The sequence below is a fragment of the Larus michahellis genome, chromosome W (assembly GCF_964199755.1).
Source record: "Larus michahellis chromosome W, bLarMic1.1, whole genome shotgun sequence".
Lineage (NCBI taxonomy): Eukaryota > Metazoa > Chordata > Aves > Charadriiformes > Laridae > Larus > Larus michahellis.
Genome location: NC_133929.1, coordinates 15,162,469 through 15,182,388, shown reverse-complemented (window position 1 = coordinate 15,182,388; position 19,920 = coordinate 15,162,469). Strand labels below are relative to the sequence as shown.

The window sequence follows — 19,920 nt, the reverse complement described above, 5'->3', positions numbered from 1 at the left end:
TCTACTGTGCTCCCATGTGACCCCAGACCTGGAGTACTACGTGCAGCTCTGGAGCTCACAATGTAAAGAGGACATGGACCTGTTGGAGTGAGTCCAGAGGAGGGCCATGAAGATGATCAGAGGGCTGGAGCACCTCTCCTAGGAAGGCAGGCTGAGAGAGTTGAGGCTGTTGAGCCTGGAGAAGAGAAGGCTTTGTAGCAGCCTTCCGGTACCTAAAGGGGGCCTACAGGAAAGATGGGGAGGAACTCTCTATCAGGGATTGTAGTGATAGGACAAGGGGTAATGGTTTTAAACTGAAAGAGGGGAGATTTAGATTCGATATTAGGAAGAAATTTTTTACTGTGAGGGTGGTGAGGCACTGGAACAGGTTGCCCAGGGAAGCTGTGGATGCCCCATCCCTGGAAGTGTTCAAGGCCAGGCTGGATGAGGCTCTGAGCAGCCTGGTCTAGTGGGAGGTGTCCCTGCCCATGGCAGGGGGTTTGGAACTAGATGATCTTTAAGGTCCCTTCTAACTCTAACTATTCTATCATTCTGTGATATTCAGTTGCTCATGTTCTCAGGAATTAAGGAAGTGCTCATGGCACTTAGAATTTAATTGAACTGAAAGAATGGTGGCTAATTAGAAACTAAGAGATTTTAGCAGGAGCTAGGCTAGCTTGACTTCAGTTTCAAATCACATTAACTACATTATAAATTTGATTTCAAAAGTCTGTCCAAAAAAATTATTTTTTTCCCCACTGCTCTGTCTAGTAAAATGTCTTAATGAAATAATGTTTATTTTAAGTTAATCAAAACAACTTATTTTTCACAATATTTAAATGGATTACAATATTAAGAGCTGGTTTATTACTCCTAATATTTCTATCATGACTTTAAAGGACACGTAAGATGAAATTTTCAAAAACTATCAACCATTGTTTAAACGCTCCCTATGAGGTTAAAAATGCCATTATTATGGGTCAAAGGGAAGCTATCTGAGCCCAGCCTGCTTTTGAAACTCCCATCAAGAGTCACACAGGAATTGGAATTCTTAGTTTTAATTTTCATTCTGTCAAACATGGGGAGGGGCACAGCGATGAAATATTTTACAGCTATATAAAAAGAAATATATTTCTTTTTCCACAAGTATAAAAGGCAGGAACTTGAATGATGAATTCCATTCCTGGCACTACTGCTGGCTCACTGACAGATTTTTAACAAGTTGTAGCTTCTGTATTTGTGCCCTTGCCAACCTCACCAGGGTGCTGAGACTTCATGAACTTTTGTTATATGCACTGAACACCAAGCTGGAAAAAGGGGGGGGGAAGTGATGTTAGGGAGACAATACACAAAATACAACTCTCTGGAAAGCATGGAGATAAGTTGTAAGGGGCATGATATTGCCTTTCATGTGTAAAGCATATCCAGTCGATGAAACGCAATGGAGAGCAAATCACCCAGTACAAGACTGATGGATATTTCCTTCTTTAAAGCAAGCAAACAATCGAAAACACACAAAAACCCACCACAACACAAACCAAACTCATTCTCATTCTTGTCAGAGTTGGACCTTCTCCTTTACTTCCCCTTTCTGTCTGTCTTTACTCTTCCATCTCAGGCTATACCCAGTACAATATAATACACTTACAGATAGGTTTTAATACAGCTGCTTTAAAACTTAAAATCAAACAACTTCAAATACATATTTCAATTTTTTTGTGATCAGAAAATTCTGAATATAGTCAGTTACATAACTCACAGAACCTAAGGTTAAAATCCTCTTTTCAATTGCCAAAATGTGTTTGTTTTTTTAAAGCCCTTGTTGCACAAGAGATGCCTCTTTAACTTAACTTCATGAAAACTCTGCAGATAGTTTCTGTAAGATTCTACAAGTCAGACCTGAATAGATTCATCCCCATATACAGTTGTACATGGTTTATTATTTTTAATACTGCCATGCAAATTTAGTCACTATGAAAATTAAAGAAATGTCACCCTCTTGTGGTACCTTTGTTTTTAATGAAGTCTTCATATTTTCCCAGTATACCATTTTACAAGCAAAGAGCTTTTCTAACACACCCACTATTAAATACAGATTTATGCTTACTTTTTCCTCAGACACAATAAAGCTAAATAATTCAGGAAACTACATAGTGATAGAAAGCAGCTGTGTGACATATTACCAAGCAGTAATATTAAATTTCAAACACTTATAACCAAAAATAAATTGGACATTTTCAAAAGTGAGTGCATAAAAGGCTAGAGAGACAGTGGCAAGAGAGCGAGCATGCAAACAAAGATACTATTATGCCATTAAACCAAGTGTGATGTATCATAGAATCATTTAGGTTGGAAAAGACCCTTGGGATCATCGAGTCCAACCATCAACCCCACTCTACAAAGTTCTCCCTTACACCATATCCCTTAACACCACATCTAAACGAGTCTTAAACACATTCAGGGATGGTGACTCCACCACCTCCCTGGGCAGCCTATTCCAGCGTCTGACCACTCTTTCTGTGAAGATTTTTTTCCTAATGTCCAGCCTAAACCTACCCTGCTGCAGCTTGAACCCATTCCCTCTTGTTCTATCGCTAATTACCTGTGAGAAGAGACCAGCACCAACCTCTCTACAATGTCCTTTCAAGTAGTTGTAGAGAGTGATGAGGTCTCCCCTCAGCCTCCTCTTCCTCAAACTAAACAGTCCCAGCTCCTTCAATCGCTCCTCATAAGATTTATTCTGCAGGCCCTTCACCAGCTTCGTTGCCCTCCTCTGCACTCGCTCCAGCACCTCGAGATCTCTCTCATATTGAGGTGCCCAGAACTGGACACAATACTCAAGGTGTGGCCTCACCAGTACTGAGTACAGGGGGACAATCACCTCCCTCCTTCTGCTGGTCACACTATTTCTAATACTAGCCAGGATGGCATTGGCTTTCTTGGCCACCTGGGCACACTGCTGGCTCATGTTCAGCCGCTTGTCAATTAGAACCCCCAGGTCCTTTTCTGCCAGGCAGCTCTCCAGCCACACTTCCCCAAGCCTGTAGCGATGCATGGGGTTGTTGTGGCCCAAGTGCAGGACCCGGCACTTGGCCTTGTTGAAGCTCATACCGTTAACATTGGCCCATCGATCCAATCTATCCAAGTCTCTCTGTAGAGCCTCCCTATCCTCATGCAGATCAACACTCCCGCTTAGCTTCATGTCATCTGCAAACTTGCTGATGATACACTCTATGTCCTTATCAAGGTCATCAATAAAGACGTTAAACAGAAATGGTCCCAACACGGAGCCCTGAGGGACACCACTTGTGACCGGCCACCAGCTGGATTTAACTCCATTGACCACCACTCTTTGGGACCGCCCATCCAGCCAGTGCTTGATCCAGCAGATCGTATGCTCATCCAGGCCATGAGCCACCAGTTTTTCCATGAGAATTCTATGGGGGACTGCGTCAAATGCTTTTCGAAAGTCTAGGTAGACAATGTCCACAGCCTTTCCCTCATCCAATAATCGGGTCATCTTGTCATAGAAGGAGATCAGGTTCGTCAGGCAGGACCTGCCTTTCATAAACCCTGCTGACTAGGCCTGATCCCCTGCTTGTCCATTATATGACTTGTAATGGCACTCAAGATGATCTGCTCCATGACCTTCCCTGGTACCGAGGTCAGACTGACAGGCCTATAGTTTCCCGGATCCTCCTTTCTGCATTTCTTGTAGATGGGTGCTACATTTGCTACCCTCCAGTCCATTAGGACCTCCCCAGTTAGCCATGACTTCAGGTAGATCATGGAAAGTGGCTTGGCAAGCACGTCTGTCAATCATCTGATATTAAAGACAATTCATTTTTATCCCTACTACAAACCTTGTTCTGCCTACTGCCACTTTTAGCAGTTAAGGTCTTCTCCAACAAAACCAAAATTCCTTCTACACTTAAGATGTCTCAGTGTTTTACCACTACTCAGTTACTAATTGTTATTACTAGTTGACAATAGTTACATAGTTAAATTAATTATTAATTGTACCTCAAGTAGAAAACTTGGCTCAACTGTTCACTGTAGAATTTAACCTAAACTGTACTTTTTCTTAAATTCTAATAGAATTTGACTTCAAATATCACATCTGTTTTATTTATGTAGGTGAACTGGTTCTTGTTTCAAAAGAACGTTCATGGAGTTCAGATTCAGTGCTTTAGTATCTTAGTAAATCTTGGCAAAAATCACTCCCCTCCCTACTTCAGCTTTGCTCTTTCCATTTGACAGTGGCCTTTTTGCAAGTTATGGACTGTATTCTTAGAAGGATATACCTTCTGAATGACCAGAGATCTCACTTTTTAAAAGCAAAGTTCCTATAAGGCATACTATAAGGTCAAGTCAAATTAGTTACTTTGAAGATCCTAAGAGTAATTGTAAAAGTAATTGTGAAAAAGTAGTGATTATTCTACAGAAACTACTTGCTGTCACTTCCCTATCCCAGTCTCATACAGTGCAGTGAAAGCTACCTACCCAAACAGAAGGCACTATGAAGGTCTAGTCCCTTGCAGGTTTACTATCATTGCCTAGGAAACAAAAATAATAATTTCCTACCCAAACTTTAAGTATTTTAAAAGGCTTTATAGAATCATAGAATCGTTTAGGTTGGAAAAGACCTTTAAGACCATCAAGTTCAACCATTAACCTAGCACTGCCAAGTCCACCACTAAACCATGTCCCTAAGCACCACGTCATATCATATGAGACCATATAAAACTGAAATCATCAGGAGATTCTATTTTAATTGATTTGTTTGTTTAATACTCTATGTTGCTGTATCTATGAGACTTTGATCCAGAGGCAGAGAGGCCTGCCAACCAAGACATTTTCTTGAATTCTACCCAGTACTGTGCATCAGCAGTATTTGATATATTTACTTACTGCTGAAGTAAGAGACAAGATTACTGGACAGCAAAAACTTCTGAGAGAAGAATACAACACAGTTACTCCACGTAAAATCTGCGTGCTTGGTTTTGCCAAGAGTTTTATTAATTTCATTGTATGTAAAAAAGTGTGCTCAACACCCTCCTTTATATCCCATTATAAATTTGTTTAATTTAACTTATTAACAATTTTGAGTCAAGGCCGGTAAGTTTAAACCATTTGCAAGCAATGGTTTTTAGAGCTAACTGGCTTTATATTTGCACCAAAAGAAAAGATTGTTCAAATGAAGTGTTTAATGCAATACAGGAATTAAATCAGAATGTTCACAATTACACTGACACCAAAGACCAATAAAAAGCAAATGCTATTCAGTAACACACAGCAGAATGCTTTACTTCACTACTCTCAATTTATCTAAATAGTCTTCAGTATCATATGACCCTTCCTCTCTGTCCTCCACTTTATACTCCAAGTATTGTTTGCTAATCTTAGCCCAAAGTCTGTAAATAGTCCCAGAGCTAACACTGAAAGGTCAGTCATCTTGAATGTTGGATAATCATCAATTGCAAACACACTGAAACAAGATGCTTAAATACTTTTTAATTCATTTATTACCTGTGAACAAGAGGTAACTACCAATAAAAACTCAAGAGTATACAGTATTTTTTTACATGGTGGTTAAAAGTAATTAGAATATCACATGACAATGGCTGAAAGAATTGTTTCCAATTAGAAATCATAATACATGTTAGAATCTCAATGGAACAAGCCAAAATGCCTTAGAAAGAGTTTCAGAGCACAAGGCATTGCTCCTTTAATTTGCACAAAGGTAATTTTCAGTTAATCTGTAACAATGTTACAATGAGACAATGTTACAGTGCAAGTTTCTTTATGGTTAGATGTGAAGCGATAACTAGAACAGCAATTCTAGTATATTTTAAATGAACTTGCCTAAGCATTTTTTCTGAGATGTTTACCAAAGATGCTGGAAGATTCTACACCAAAACCCATGTCTTACTACTTATTTTTTTTCCCTGGCCTTTTTTGGTTACTTATAATTTCATTCTATCGCAATGTGTAAGTTTCCAGAAATGAGCTGTCTCCATTTTATATGTTCTGTTTATACTTCATACAAATAAAAGCAAAAATGGTAGATTACTCAAGTGGTATAAATCTTACAGCATTTTGCTAGCAAAAAAATATATGCTGAAATCACCATAAGCAGCACCGGTACCCACAAATTATAGCCTTCAAGTTTTTCCTTTTTAATTTGTATCCTACATAAATTACTACTGAAGGCTAATGGTTTAATAGGAAATAAATTGGACAGCTGTAAGTCAGACAAAGCCTGCTCAACCAACTGTGAAAGCTGATACTGTTTCAAAAAAATTAATAATGAAGAACAAGAGTTATGGCATGCAATAACCGAGTGAAAATGCATCAATTCCCCATTAGAAGAAAACTACTGCACTTGACCTTAAAACGCATAACTGATTTTAGTTATAACAAGACAATCCCAAGAGTCAGAATGAAATAGAGCAACTATTTTAAAGATTTAAGAGCTGTTATCAAAAATAAATTACATTTTTTCAAGTTAAAGAAACACTGCTATGAAGGCTGAGCACCAAGCAGCCTTTCAATAGCTGCACTGATATCTCCTCCTGTTGCTATTAGAGCTTGTAAGTTTGCTTCATGGTTCAAAAAGCCCATTGCACTCAGCTGCTCCAGTTGTTGCTGAAATCTAATTTCTGGATTTTGTAACTGAAAGAAGAAAAATCTCAAGCTAGAAAAGCATAATACACATTTGGAAAAGTACAAGATTTAAACACAGTTGGTTCTGAACCACTTCTCGTCTTTAATAATTTCTGAATGCATCTTCTTCAAGTTCCCCAAACTAGACTATGACAAATTTCATTCACAATTAAATTATTGATCAAACAAGTCAGATTAGCCTCAAATTTTAACAGTATCTTCACTTATTTGACATTTTTGAACTACAAGAGTAGCTGCTTGTTTGATTGTTCTTGTCCCAAGAACAGTTTCTTAAAGATGTGCATGCAGACTTTTTTTTTTTTTTTTTTTTTTTTTTTTTTTTTTAAATAAAAGAGTCTAATCTAGTAACGTGGGACAGAGCAGGATTTTGAGAATTTCACTATTGGAAACAGTGAATGTGGTAGGCTTTTTTTTTTTCCTTGACATAAAAGTTACCTCACCTCTTTAACGCTCCAAGTAGTTATTGACTAAATTTACCAAAATTTTAGTTAGAAAAACTTCAGCCTAAGGCAAAGTGACAGCTGTGCTTTATGAGCTGATCTTGCTCAAATAAACTGCTCATAAACTAATGGCAAAATTCTCAATAATTGCAGTTGTACGATCTTCCACTCAGAGGCATTTTTGAAACAGAACAATTACATGAAAATAATATGCTTTAGGTATATAGGGTCAGAGTAATACTTAGAAGCCACTTTTTGAATTGAGTGAGACAGTTTACATATCAACACAAGATTTATGCAGCAACTGCTAGTTTTCCTTTTGTTCCAATTAAAGTTTCATCCATTGAGAAATTTCTCCCAGTATTTAAAAACCGCATATACTTCCAAACCAATAAAATGCAGATATAGTGGCTGAAATTTAAACATTCCTCTCCCCGCCCACCCCTCCATCTGCTTCCCCCAAGCAAAACACTGAATTGGTAGCGTAAGATCTGGCAGGATAAAAATATATATGGAAACATGGCTTCCTATAGCTATGCCTACCACCGCTTTCTCATGATTACATAAAAATAACATTTTTCTGTCAGATCATCAAGCTGAAATACCTTATTCTGCGGCAACAGAGGAGGTAAGAGCAGGACTGTCCCTTTTACCAGAAGTCTGCCATTACACTGGATATGTACTGCAGTGTAATGGTGCTGTTTCACACAGCACTCTTGAGATACCTCTCCACTGTTATGGGTGTACCACCCCCTTTTAAAGCCAGTCTTGCTCACCACCCTACATTTACCTGCAAAGCTACCACCTTTGCTTGACTTCTGGAGCTCTCCAGAAAGCCTGAATCCCACTTGGTATATTAACACAATGTACACTGTGCAGTCTGGACCTGCAGGATGTCAAGGAAGCATGCTACAAATTCAGGCCCCAGATAACCTGAGCATGGCTATTGTGAAGCATGGAACAGAGGCTGTCACAGCTACAGAGTAACAACCAGCAACACAGATACAAAGTACAGATAACAATGTTCAGTACGCTTAAGTTCTTTTCTTGTCTGAGCCCACTTTTCACTTGCCAGGGAACCAGTCTTCCCTTTAACACCTTAATCTGCTTCTTTCCAGGCACTTCAGAAACTCAAGGGTATGAAGATAGGTGTACAACGATCAACCATTCAGAGGACACTTTTACTCAAATGCGATTTATTCCCAGCATTTATTTGCACAGCTAGAACGTCACTTTTAAGCTTCCTCTGCTCTCCTTTGACCAGAAGCATTCTGTTGGTTTACACTGGGGTGTGTGTGGGTGCGCGTGCCTGGGTGTTTAAAAAAGCAACCAAACAAAAAAACCACTAGCCACCCAAAACCAACAACCAACCCCCCACCAGAATAGAGTGATCTACTTTACCTGAGCATTTGCACCAGCAAGTGCCTGCAACATTTGTTGGACAAACTGCTGGTGACCAGGTTCAGCAGCCCCTAATGTATTTTCACTGGGAACAGAACTAGGTACAGTGGATCCTGTAGGAGCTCCAGTGCTTCCCAAGCCACCTAAACCAGGATTGAATCTGTACAAGTAACAAAAAGAAATACAACACTAACATAGAAAATAGCTTAGTTAAAATATCTCTTCCCATTATATGTAATTACTAAGTAAAAATTCTGTTAAATAAAAAATGGATGACAACTTAAGTAAAGCACCAAAACAAAGACCATAGCCATCATTGCTTAAAAGCACGTTGCAGACAAGAGTGTGACAGATTCTAAAATAAGTTTACTGAAACTAAAAAACGCAAGAGAAACAGTCTGTAAAAACTGCATAAACCTCTACGTATTAAAAAGAAAGACAAAAAGCTGAAAAAAAAAAAAACCACACACAAGAGAAAAGTTCTTGTATAAATTTGTATGACCGATTCTTACCCTGGTATAAGTCCCGGTGCTTCTGTTGCTAGTGTCTGCAAGCCCTGTTGAATCTGTAGCAAAGCCTGCATTGCTCTAGGGTTTGACATAGCTGATAACGTGTCAGGATTCTGCATCTAAAACCAGGAGAGACATTCATAATTGAATAATATATAGACATTCAAAGTTGATCTTTATCACTAGATGTTTTATAGAATCTGACATCCTTTCTGAACTTGCTGTTTCTCAACTTTGTATTTGCATGTTTACATTAAATCTTTCCGATTTTTTTTTGAGAAAACTTTCATAGAAGGTGATCAACGAGCTTTCTAGACTCCTTTTAAATAAGGAGAACGTAAGGAAAAGTATTTCTCATTACTTCTTCTAGTACGCTTTATCATCTTCCAAAGCCATAGGACTGTATTAGTTCAACGTAATTCTAAATTAGTCTCCTATATCATACTACTGGTAAGCAACAGGGCTCAATACAGTGAAACCTGACTAGTAGGTATCTAATACAGAAAGTTATAAAACATCTTTTTCAAGCTAAATTCAGACTACAGCTATTTGATCATAATAATTTGTGCATGTATTTGTATCTGTAGTACCATCAACACCTACAGACATACAAATACTCTGCAAAACATACTAACAAACATCTAATATTCAAGGAACCTCATTCTACTGCAAATTCAACTAAAAACTGGCTTTCGGATCCACAGATAAAAGACGTACTTTTGATTTCTGAATTAAAAGTCTAAAAATCGGACTATTTCAGATACAAACCCAAAACTAACAGTTTATGCTCACCTCTGCTTATAGATGCCACACGTAAGTGACAAGTTATTTGTTTCAGTTAGAAGTCTTGGTAGCCAGACCTGCTTCAAATAGCAGACAGGCTGATTAATCTCAGCAGCCTTCACTTGGCAACTAGACCAAATTCCTTCTGCTGCAAAAACATTTTTTGATTCAAAGAACTGCACAAATTAAGCTTCCTCTGGTGCAAAACAGAAGAGGAGAATAGGGCACAAAGACCAAATGTTGATTCTGTCCTGAAATATGGGTGTGTAATGAGACTTGAGCATAGCAAGTGTTTAAACATGCTCCATTTGTCTCTCAGATTTGTATCTTTGTGATAGCTAAAAGTCAGATGACAATAACTAAATGTATAGCTAGTGAAATTAATCCAAATCTTTAAAGGGGGAAAGCATTTTAGATTCATTGAAGTAAGCTGCTGCAATTATTTTGTTTAAGAAAGTAACCTTTAAGCCATGACTTACTGTCTGATATTTAGAGTTGTTTTTACAGAAAAATGACTCAACGATCCTTTGAACACTTAAGTGACTTAGATCTCAATTAATGTTTTTAATTCAAGCTGTATAGTAGCAGCAATTCTGGGTAAAACTTATGTAAAAGCATAAAAGCAGTAGAAAGAATAGCTCACAGATGTATTTTCCTAGTTGTGCTGAGCAACTAGCCATTTATTGCAAGTGCTTTCCATTAAACATAGAAATGTTTCACAGTTTCCATCACCCAATCCCATAACATAACGGCAACAGATGAGTGAGGAAGTACAGGCTGTGATACCACCAACATTCTGAGAACATCCAGGTATTTCTCCAGTTTACTCTGTAAATGTTGTTGATCATCCAACCTAACATGGAGAAGATGGCAGAGAACTAGCTGTGCAGATAAACCCCAAAGTGATACTGACAGAAAGAGATACAAAAGCATTAAGAGCATCTGGGTGAAGATTAGGGGGATGGAAAACAAAGCAGATGTTATAGTAGGTATCTACTACCAATCGCTCAGCCAGGATGTTAACACCGATGAGTTATTCTATAGGCCATTAAAAGAAGTCTCTGGATTGGTAGACCCTTGTCCTTATGGGAGATTTCAACTGGGAATACCATACTGCTGTGACGAGCAAGTCTGGGAAATCCTCGAAGTTTGTGGAAGATAATTTCTTGACACAAGTACTGAGTGAGCCCCCTAGACTTGTTGTTTGTGAACAGAGAAGGACTCATGGGAGATGTGATAGTAGGCAGCTGTCTTGGCCGCAGTGATCACAAGATTAAAATTTTCAGTGTAATGAGAAAAAAGGACAGCAGAGTTGCTACCCTGGATTTCAAGAGAGCAAACTTTAAGCTACTCAGGGAGCTACTTTGCAGAGTACACAGGGAATCTGCCTTTGAGGGCTTAGGAGTCCATGAATGCTGCTCAGTGTTTAAGAACAACCTTTTTAAAAGCACAAGAGCAGGCAGTCCTATTGTGTCATAAGTCAAGCAAGTGGGGCAGAAGAACTCCTCTTGGAACTCAAAACGAAAAAAAATGTATGATCTCTGGAAGTGAGGTCAAGCTTTGCAGGAAGATTACAGAGACGTGGTTTGTATATGAAGAAGGGAGAAGACACAAAAGGATAAAGCTCAATTAGAGTTGAAACCAGCCAGTGTTGTGTCAGACAACAAGAAAGGCATTTTTAAAGTAGGTTAATAGCAAAAGTAAGTCTAAAGAAAACATTGGACCAATACTTGTTGAAGATGGTCACCTGAAAAATATGGATGAAGAAAAAGCAGAGGCATTCTAGGCTTTTTTTGCCTCAGTCTTTAATAATATCAATAGACCTCAGGCTGCCCGGTCCCCTGAGTTGGAGGGCCAAGAGTGTGGGAACAGTGACTTTCCATTTGCAGACACTGAAATTGTAAGGAACCAGCTGCATCAGCTGAATGTTTACAAGTCCATGGGGCCTGATGGGATTCATCCCAGAGTACTGAAGGAGCTAGTGGGTGTTACAGCAGGACCCCTCTCGATCATCTACCAAAGGTCTTGGGAGTCTGGGGAGGTCCCTGCTGACTGGAAGCTAGCCAACGTCATTCCAATTTACAAGAAGGGCAACGAGGGAGACCTCACATCAGTACCTGGAAAAGTTATGGAGAAGATCATACTGGGTACTATTAAAAGGACAATGCAATCATCAGGCACAGTCAACATGGGTTCATAAAGGGAAAGTCCTAACTAATTTGATATCCTGCTATGATAAGGTCACCTGCCTAATAAATGAAGGGAACATGGTAGATGTAGTTTTTCTGGATTTTAGGAAGGCTTTTGATACTGTCCCTCGCAGCATCCTTCTGGACAAGCTGTCCAACTGTGGGATGAGCGGGTTCATGGTGCGCTAGGTGAAGAACTGGCCGAAGGGCAGGGCTCAAAGGGTTGTAGTGAATTCAGCTATATCTGGCTGGCAACTGGTCACCAGTCCTGGTTCCTCAGGGCTCAATTCTAGGGCCAGTTCCGTTCACTATATTTATCAATGTTCTGTATGCAGGAGTTGAATGCATCATTAGCAAGTTTGCTGATGATACTAAACTGGGAGGAGCTGCTGACTCTCTCAAGGGACAAGAGGCCTTGCAGAGGGATCTAGACAGATTGGAGCATTGGGCAATCATTAATGGCATGAAATTCATGTTGTTATTTATTTTACTCATAACACTGCCTACATGTAATGAGATCCTAGCAACACACATTTACTTTGATGTGCAAGGACTGCCTAATGATGGAACTCATGCACTGGATTAAATTTTTAATTCCTAAAAATTTTGCTTAGTCCTATTTATAGGATGCAGTCCTAGTATACATCGGGACAGTTAAGATAAAGCAAATACCAGGGCTGCAACCACAATGGTTTAAGAGGGAAAGCTGGTGGTAAGGCAATCTTTAGAGGCAAATATCTTCAGAACCCATTCCACTGCTTTTGAATTAGCTTATGACTTGCCTCTTTCTAAGCATGCTGTAAGGTCTCTTTACACCAAATAATCAGGACAGGGTGGAGGAGGTATGAGAAAAGTACTGTAAAAGCTTAACTTTGTAGCGGGAAAAGTAATAATCTTTTTTCTTTAATTTGCAAAAGAAATCATGTAGGAAACAGGTTTTCTCTGGCTTGGTGCACAGCAAGAAGTCAGACACAACAGCAAATCAAGGCAGTTGTACTAGTCACAAACAAAAAGATCCACTAAAGCCAGATTTAACTTTCAAAAAGGATGGAGAGATAAATCAAGCATTTAATTATCAAGGGACAATGGAATTCAGTGTCTAAAGCTAATGAGAATACACATAACAATCAAGGAAAGGCACCAGTTTATTGCAAAAATTGCTCATTGAATTTCAGATACTTATTAGCAACACTTAGTATCTCATCTTACTTGTTGAAGGAAAGTAGGAAGCTGTTGTCTCATTTGCTCCTGAAGCTGAGGATTTCCAGCAAATAAAGGATTATTCAACATCATCTATGGGACAAAAATATTTTACATCATAGATCAAGCAGTAAATCGAAAAGTAAATACTAGAGTGGATTTTAAGACAACTATTTACCACATATGAATCAGATAACAAGATAACAGTTTATGATAACCTCAGAGTAATTGTCTCCCACTTCTCCTTTGGCCAAAACTTGTTCTGAAACAATGAATCACCCAGCCTGAGAAATGACCGAAATCATCGGTGGTGTGGAGTTGGGGTTGGTTTTGTTTGGTATTTTTGGGTATGTTTTTTGTTGTGGGGTTTTTTTTGGGGTTTGTGGGTGTTAAACTTTTTAAGTGAATTCTTGCCAGATCCTCACCAAAGCAACATCATTTACATAACAAGAAAAGCCTTTTCTGGTCAGCCTCCACTACAGATAGAATCACCTAGGTTGGAAGGGACCTTTCAGATCATCTATTCCAACCATCAACCTAACTCTGACAAAAAACATCACTAAACCATATCGCTAAGCACTATGTCTACCCATCCTTTAAATACCTCCAGGGATGGCGACTCAACCACTTCCCTGAGCAGCCTGTTCCAATTCTTAATAACCCTTTCAGCATAAAAAATTTTTCCTAATATCCAGTCTAAACCTCCCCTGGAGCAACTTGAGTCCATTTTCTCTTGTCCCATCGCCTGTTACTTGGGAGAAGAGATCAACCCCCACCTCTCTACAACCTCCTTTCAGGTAGTTGTAGAGAGCGATAAGGTCTCCCCTCAGCCTCCTTTTCTCCAGGCTAAAACAACCCCAACTCCCTCAGCTGCTCCTTATAAGACTTGTTCTCCAGACCCCTCACCAGCTTCATTGCTCTTCTTCTGGACGTGATGTGATGGTTTCCCTGTAAACATTGTCTGCAAAAAGCCTGGGATATTTTCCAATTAAGTGTTTAACATGCAAAAGATAATATTATCTCAGTTCAAGATTTGACTTTGGATATTATTGCTGTAAGTAAAATTGGAAAGTACTTCTACATTATCATTCATAGAACAGCAGTAAGTATCAACACTTTTATTGTGAGCAAGGATCACAGATGAAAAATGAAAACCAGAATTACAGCTAGATATGGCACCAACTCCTTCCCCTCCACTGCTGTCCTCCCAAGCTAGGGTGGGTATTTATTTACTAGCAGGCCTACCTTAATTTACAATCAAAGCATTTGTTTTGTTTAACTGGTTCTTATGCTAAGCCACAAAATTATAGAGCCCTATGAAATATATACAAACTTACAAGTTGTTACAAGAGAATGCCTGACATGATGTCCAACTACAAATTGAAGAAACTTACTGCAACAGATTGATAAAGGTAACTAGATAATAGTTTCAGTAAGTCAGGCATTAATATACATTAAAAACTGGACCATTTACAACAGACAAGTTACTGTTGAGAAGTTGGCACAATTAAGCTGCATTGAAAATATAACCGTATCATAAATTCAACTCCTTTTTTCACTTCAGTGCACACAACACATTGCTACACCAAAAGCATTTACCTGTACTGCAAGATCAGGATTCTGGCTCAACGACTGCATCATGCTTCTCATATAGGGTGCAGACAACATATTTTGCATAAGCTGTGGATTTTCTGTTATCTGCTGTAACAAGCTCTGCATTCCCGGTGTGTTGAACATACCGACTTTAAAAAAAAGTAAAAGGTCACTTCAGTAAAAGTCTTGACTATAATCAGATTAATTACTGGGATACAACTGGGGGGGGTGTTGTTTTGTGTGTTTTTTTTTAAATGAGCTTTAGCCCCTTAAATACATCTCAACGTGGTTCTGCTTACACAGATGCATCTGCCCTAGAAACAAGTTAAGCCAGAGGTCATATCCAACAAGCAATCTCACTAAGTATCTACATTATTAGCTGTTTTCCTGTTTGTCTCCAAACAGAAAAAGATATTGTCATTCATCTACACATTCCCTACTTTTGTTATTTTAAGGCAGTACACAAGTATTGTTAGTACTCTTGGTTTACTTTTCATGGTTGTTTTTCTACAGAGGATTTTGATACCAGTCAAATGTTCTACAGAAATAAACAGCAATACAAACTTTGAATCAAAACATCTCTTTATAATAACAGAATCATTTCAGCAAACTCCTGAATATTTGCAAATATATACAATTGCAATAACAGACACACCTCCTATTCCAGGTCCCAAATTTGGTATAGTTGAGTTCCGTCCCATACTAGCAGAGGTGCTATTTCCGACGTTACTACAGCCACTGCTCTCACCACTGGTGCTGGTACTTGTGGAACTCTGAGAGCTGGACTGAGGAGCCCAGGGATTTGGTAAAGGATCTCTATTTTCTGTACGAGATGGCTGACTGTCCCCTCCTGATGATGCATTGCTTACTAAGGAAGCAAATGGGTTACCTCCAAACTACAAAAGGAGAAACAAACACATATCATCTATTAGTCAACTACTTTTAAGTCTGCTAGAAATGGCAAGTTACCTTTCCAAAATTACACAATAAGCTATTGTAAATATTCTGAAAGAGATACCAATGTTGAAAGAAATATTATCTCCAACAACAACAAAATAGATAAGTTAATCACACCTCGTTTTAAACACAGCATTTGCTACTACATTAGTACTTTGATCACAGTAAGTTATATCTTGCATAGCATTTTCCAACTTAGAAAAATTTCAAAGCCTTTTTAATTCCCACCTTAGGTTCCAAGTTACTAAACACACTCTTCATTTTTCCTGGACCTCAGGAATTTTATAAGTCCAAGAGTTGAAAATAAAGAAAAAATTATTAACATTGAAATAGCTTATCAAACTCACAAAATAATCTTTATGCCTTCAAGTTTAAAAGAGCATAGGAACAAGCCACACTGACTTCAAGCTTCAAGAAATTAAGTTTTGTCAAGTACACATTTGAAAAGTTACATTATTTATCTTCTTTAATTTTTGAAAGAAAAAAACCAACAAAAACAACCAAACAAAAAACTCTCAACATTTACTTTCAGTGGCCCCTACAATCATTTCTCACCTGTTCCTGTGCTGCATTCAACATTGGCTCCTGAATATCCGTGTACATACGTCGCAAGGCATTGTAGCCACCTGGTATACTTTCAAGGTTGCTCAAGGCTCGGTCTTGGTTTCGCATCATTTCTTGCATCATTGCAGGGTTTCGAGCAAGTTCTAGTGTCTAATGAAGTAAAACATTTAATTTTTATTAATAAAACAATCCATTCTAAAGTGAAAACTTTAGAACATTCTACTCTGCCCTGGTGAGGCCACATCTAGAGTACTGCGTCCAGTTCAAGAAGGACAGGGAACTACTGGAGAGACTCCAGCGAAGGGCTACAAAGATGATCAAGGGACTAGAGCACCTCTCTCATGAGGAAAGGCTGAGAAACCTGGGTCTGTTTAGCCTGGAGAAGAGAAGACTGAAAGGGGACCTCATCAATGCTTATAAATATCTAAAGGGTGGGGTACCAAGACGATGGGGCACCAAGAGGATGGGGCCAGGCTCTTTTCAGCGGTGCCCAGGGACAGGACAAGAGGTAACGGGCACAAACTTGAGCACAGGAAGTTCCACCTAAACATGAGGAGGATCTTCTTTACTTTGAGGGTGACAGAGCACTGGAACAGGCTGCCCAGAGAGGTGGTGGAGTCTCCTTCTCTGGAGATATTCAAAACCTGCCTGGATGCGTTCCTGTCCAACCTGCTCTAGGTGACCCTGCTCTGGCAGGGGGCTTGGACTAGATGATCTCTGAAGGTCCCTTACAACCCCTACCATTCTGTGAAAACATCAGCATTTAACAGTACCTCAGTTACTAATATCTAACTCCATTTGAAATTAGGATTAAAGCCAAATTAAGATGTCAATTTAGTGGGAGGGGATTCAATAGAATGTGATATTTAGACAACATTCTGCCACAACTGTCAGTATGCTGGCTAAGTCAGAAAGCATTGACTAAACAGAAGAAAACACCTTTGAATGTACCATTCTGTTCTTTCTTGTCTCTTCTCAACACAATATATTTCTACTGTTTCTAACATTGGTACAGCATGCAGCTTATAACATGAACTTGAAAAATAAGTACCTTAATTTTCCAAAGCCTCCGTTTGTTTCTTGATGCATTCTGCCATATAAGGCATACCTTACATAACACATAACTTTAGAAGCAATCAGAAGTACCCACAATTACATAAACTGGAAATTAGCAGTATTTTGGAGAATTATTACTTTATAGTAAATTCACTGTTCACTAGACAACAGAAGATTTCAAGTGGCATCCAACTCTAAACTCAGAGGATATGATTATACAGTCATCATCATCTTTCAAAACTATGCTGGTTTTGTTTTTTTTTTTTAAATTATCATCTTATTTCAAGAAAATGATATTTTTATTTCTAGCCACTGGTGTCCATAATGACCTTTTACAGATTGTCTAACAAGCCTAAATTCCTCAACAGTATTTCAGCACTCATCTAAGCATGTCCAATTCTTGCTCTTTTGTTCACAGTTACAGTATAATCAAAGGTCATGAACTTAGAGATCTTTCTACATACCTGTCTCATTATATCTGGATTATTCAGCATATGACTGATTTCTGGATTTCTCTGTATCAGTTGCTGCATTTGAGGGTTAGCCATAATTAACTGCCTCATCAGATCAGGATTTGAAAGCATGCTCTGAACAAATGGATTTTCCATTATCTGAACCATCATTTCTGGGTTGGACATAAGTTGTCGTTGCATCTGACTTTGTAATTCTGAAAAGTTTGATGCATTTAAGCCCAGGCTACTCAGGCCTGCCAAACCTCCAAGGCCACCTTTAAGAGGAAAGAAAAAAAAAAATTAAACTTTCAGCTTCTAGTATATTTCTAAAACACATCCAGGTTCTGTCTAAGTACAAAATACATAAACATAACCCACACTTCAAAATAATGAAACTCAATGGAAATTCTATCTTTGCAAGGCTGTTAAGGAGTCATCCACTAAGAGTTTGCTTCTTTACATAACGAGACACCTAGAAATCCAAACCACATCTGAAATATAACTTGTTACAACTCTAACAGCTTTTCTTCTACTTTACTATAGCTGAGGTACAAGGGATGTTTGAGTTTTGGGGCCCTCAGGTTAATTCCCACCACTTTCCAATACATTTGTAATAATCATTTATAGACAGACCACCACCACGAGGAATCTCTTAATACGATACATGCTCCTTATTCTAAACAAAAAGTAGAGCTGCTCTTTTTGCTGATACAACAAGAACTAATAATGCTTTAAATTCTCCTCCTTTGCAGAGTGCAGCAAACAAAAGTTTCACGTTTTTAGAAGGTACTAGTCAGTCTGGAAAACCGTTTACAACTAAAAAAACCCCAAGCACTTAACACTGTAACACAGCTTTTTGTTTTGTGGGTTGTTTTTTTTTTTGGGGGGGGGGGGGGGGGGGGGGATTGGGTTTTTCTGGTTTTTTTGTTTTTGTTTTTTAAAAAGAAAGCAAACAATGAAAGAGCATGAATAACAAAACCCAGTAACTATGGAAAGAGATAATATTTTTAAATCATTAGACTTCTGTCTCTATTCCTGAAAGAGAAGACTGATAATGCAAATCAGACTCAGAACCTGAGAAACACTGGTTTGTACGATAGAAGTAATTTTGTTATTTCTGTTCCAAGTCATGATGTTATGGGTCCAACTTCAATACTCTCTTCAGGCCCATTCAAATATACTGTTAAGGAGGAGGAGACTGTAAGGAGTTTGTTTACCTATAGTGCCAGAATATGAGATCAGTTGCACCTTACTACTAAAGATGAAACAGCACAAGCCTGAAGTTCTGTACATAAAGACTAAGGAAACAACTTACCTCTGACAACTTACTGATCAGAAACTTATTACAACCAGTATCACAGATTTTTGTAATCAGTAATTTTATAACTTTTTTTAAAAAAAACCACTGACATCAGAATAAAGCTCCAGGGACACTTACCTGAAATCAAGATACCCACCATGTTACCTAACAAATATTCTTACCCAAGCCAAAAGAGTTGCTATTTGTTGAAGTTGGTGTTGAGGTACTACTGCTTGATATTGATGTAGTAGCAATACTGCCAGTGGTGTGTGTTTGTTGACCTGGATGGTCTTGTGACCTATAAAAAGCAAGTTAAAAAAAATTACAAGTTGAACAAGGTGTAGTAGGTTGACCTCAGCCAGTTAAACCCCCACCCAGTTACATTATTTTTCCCTCACCCCAGGCAGGATGGGGGAGAGAATGGGAAGGGCAAAAATGAAAAAAAAAAAAATAAAAATGATGGGTTGAGATAAAGACAGTTTAATAAGTGAAGAAAAAAACAAGCAAACAACAAAAAAAGTGATGCGAAGGCAATCGCTCACCACCTCCCACCAGCAGACCAATGTCCAGCCAGTCTCTGAACAACAGCTATTTCGGAAGCGTTCCCCCCCAGTTTTATTGCTTAGCATGACATTATATGGTATGCAATATCTTTGGTCAGCTTGGTTCAACTGTCCCAGCTATGTCCCCTTCCCAACCCTAGCCTACTCACTGAGGGGAGGGAGAAGGCACAGAGCGAGAGAGAGAAGGAAGGCCTTGATGCTGTGCGAGCACTGTTCAGCAATAGTTAAAACATCAGTGTGTTATCAA

At 38.7% G+C, this 19,920-nt stretch overlaps 1 protein-coding gene across 2 annotated transcripts in view; it reads right to left on the bottom strand.

Annotated features, from left to right (window-relative positions):
- Positions 1–1,023: 1,023 nt before the first annotated feature.
- The window catches only part of LOC141735478 (ubiquilin-1-like), a 36,304-nt gene continuing 17,407 nt past the window's right edge, over positions 1,024–19,920 (bottom strand). The window contains exons 3-11 of one of the 2 annotated variants that reach the window (XM_074568331.1): positions 19,293–19,408; positions 17,823–18,085; positions 16,294–16,452; positions 15,437–15,677; positions 14,788–14,930; positions 13,198–13,281; positions 9,020–9,135; positions 8,508–8,667; positions 1,024–1,286 (exon numbers count right to left, since the gene is read on the bottom strand). In XM_074568331.1, the coding sequence (XP_074424432.1) occupies positions 1,266–1,286; positions 8,508–8,667; positions 9,020–9,135; positions 13,198–13,281; positions 14,788–14,930; positions 15,437–15,677; positions 16,294–16,452; positions 17,823–18,085; positions 19,293–19,408 (1,303 nt within the window). In that variant the 3' untranslated portion in view covers positions 1,024–1,265. Of the gene's footprint in view, positions 1,287–5,473; positions 6,655–8,507; positions 8,668–9,019; positions 9,136–13,197; positions 13,282–14,787; positions 14,931–15,436; positions 15,678–16,293; positions 16,453–17,822; positions 18,086–19,292; positions 19,409–19,920 lie in introns of those variants that run through there. The other variant, XM_074568330.1, reaches the window with a different exon arrangement.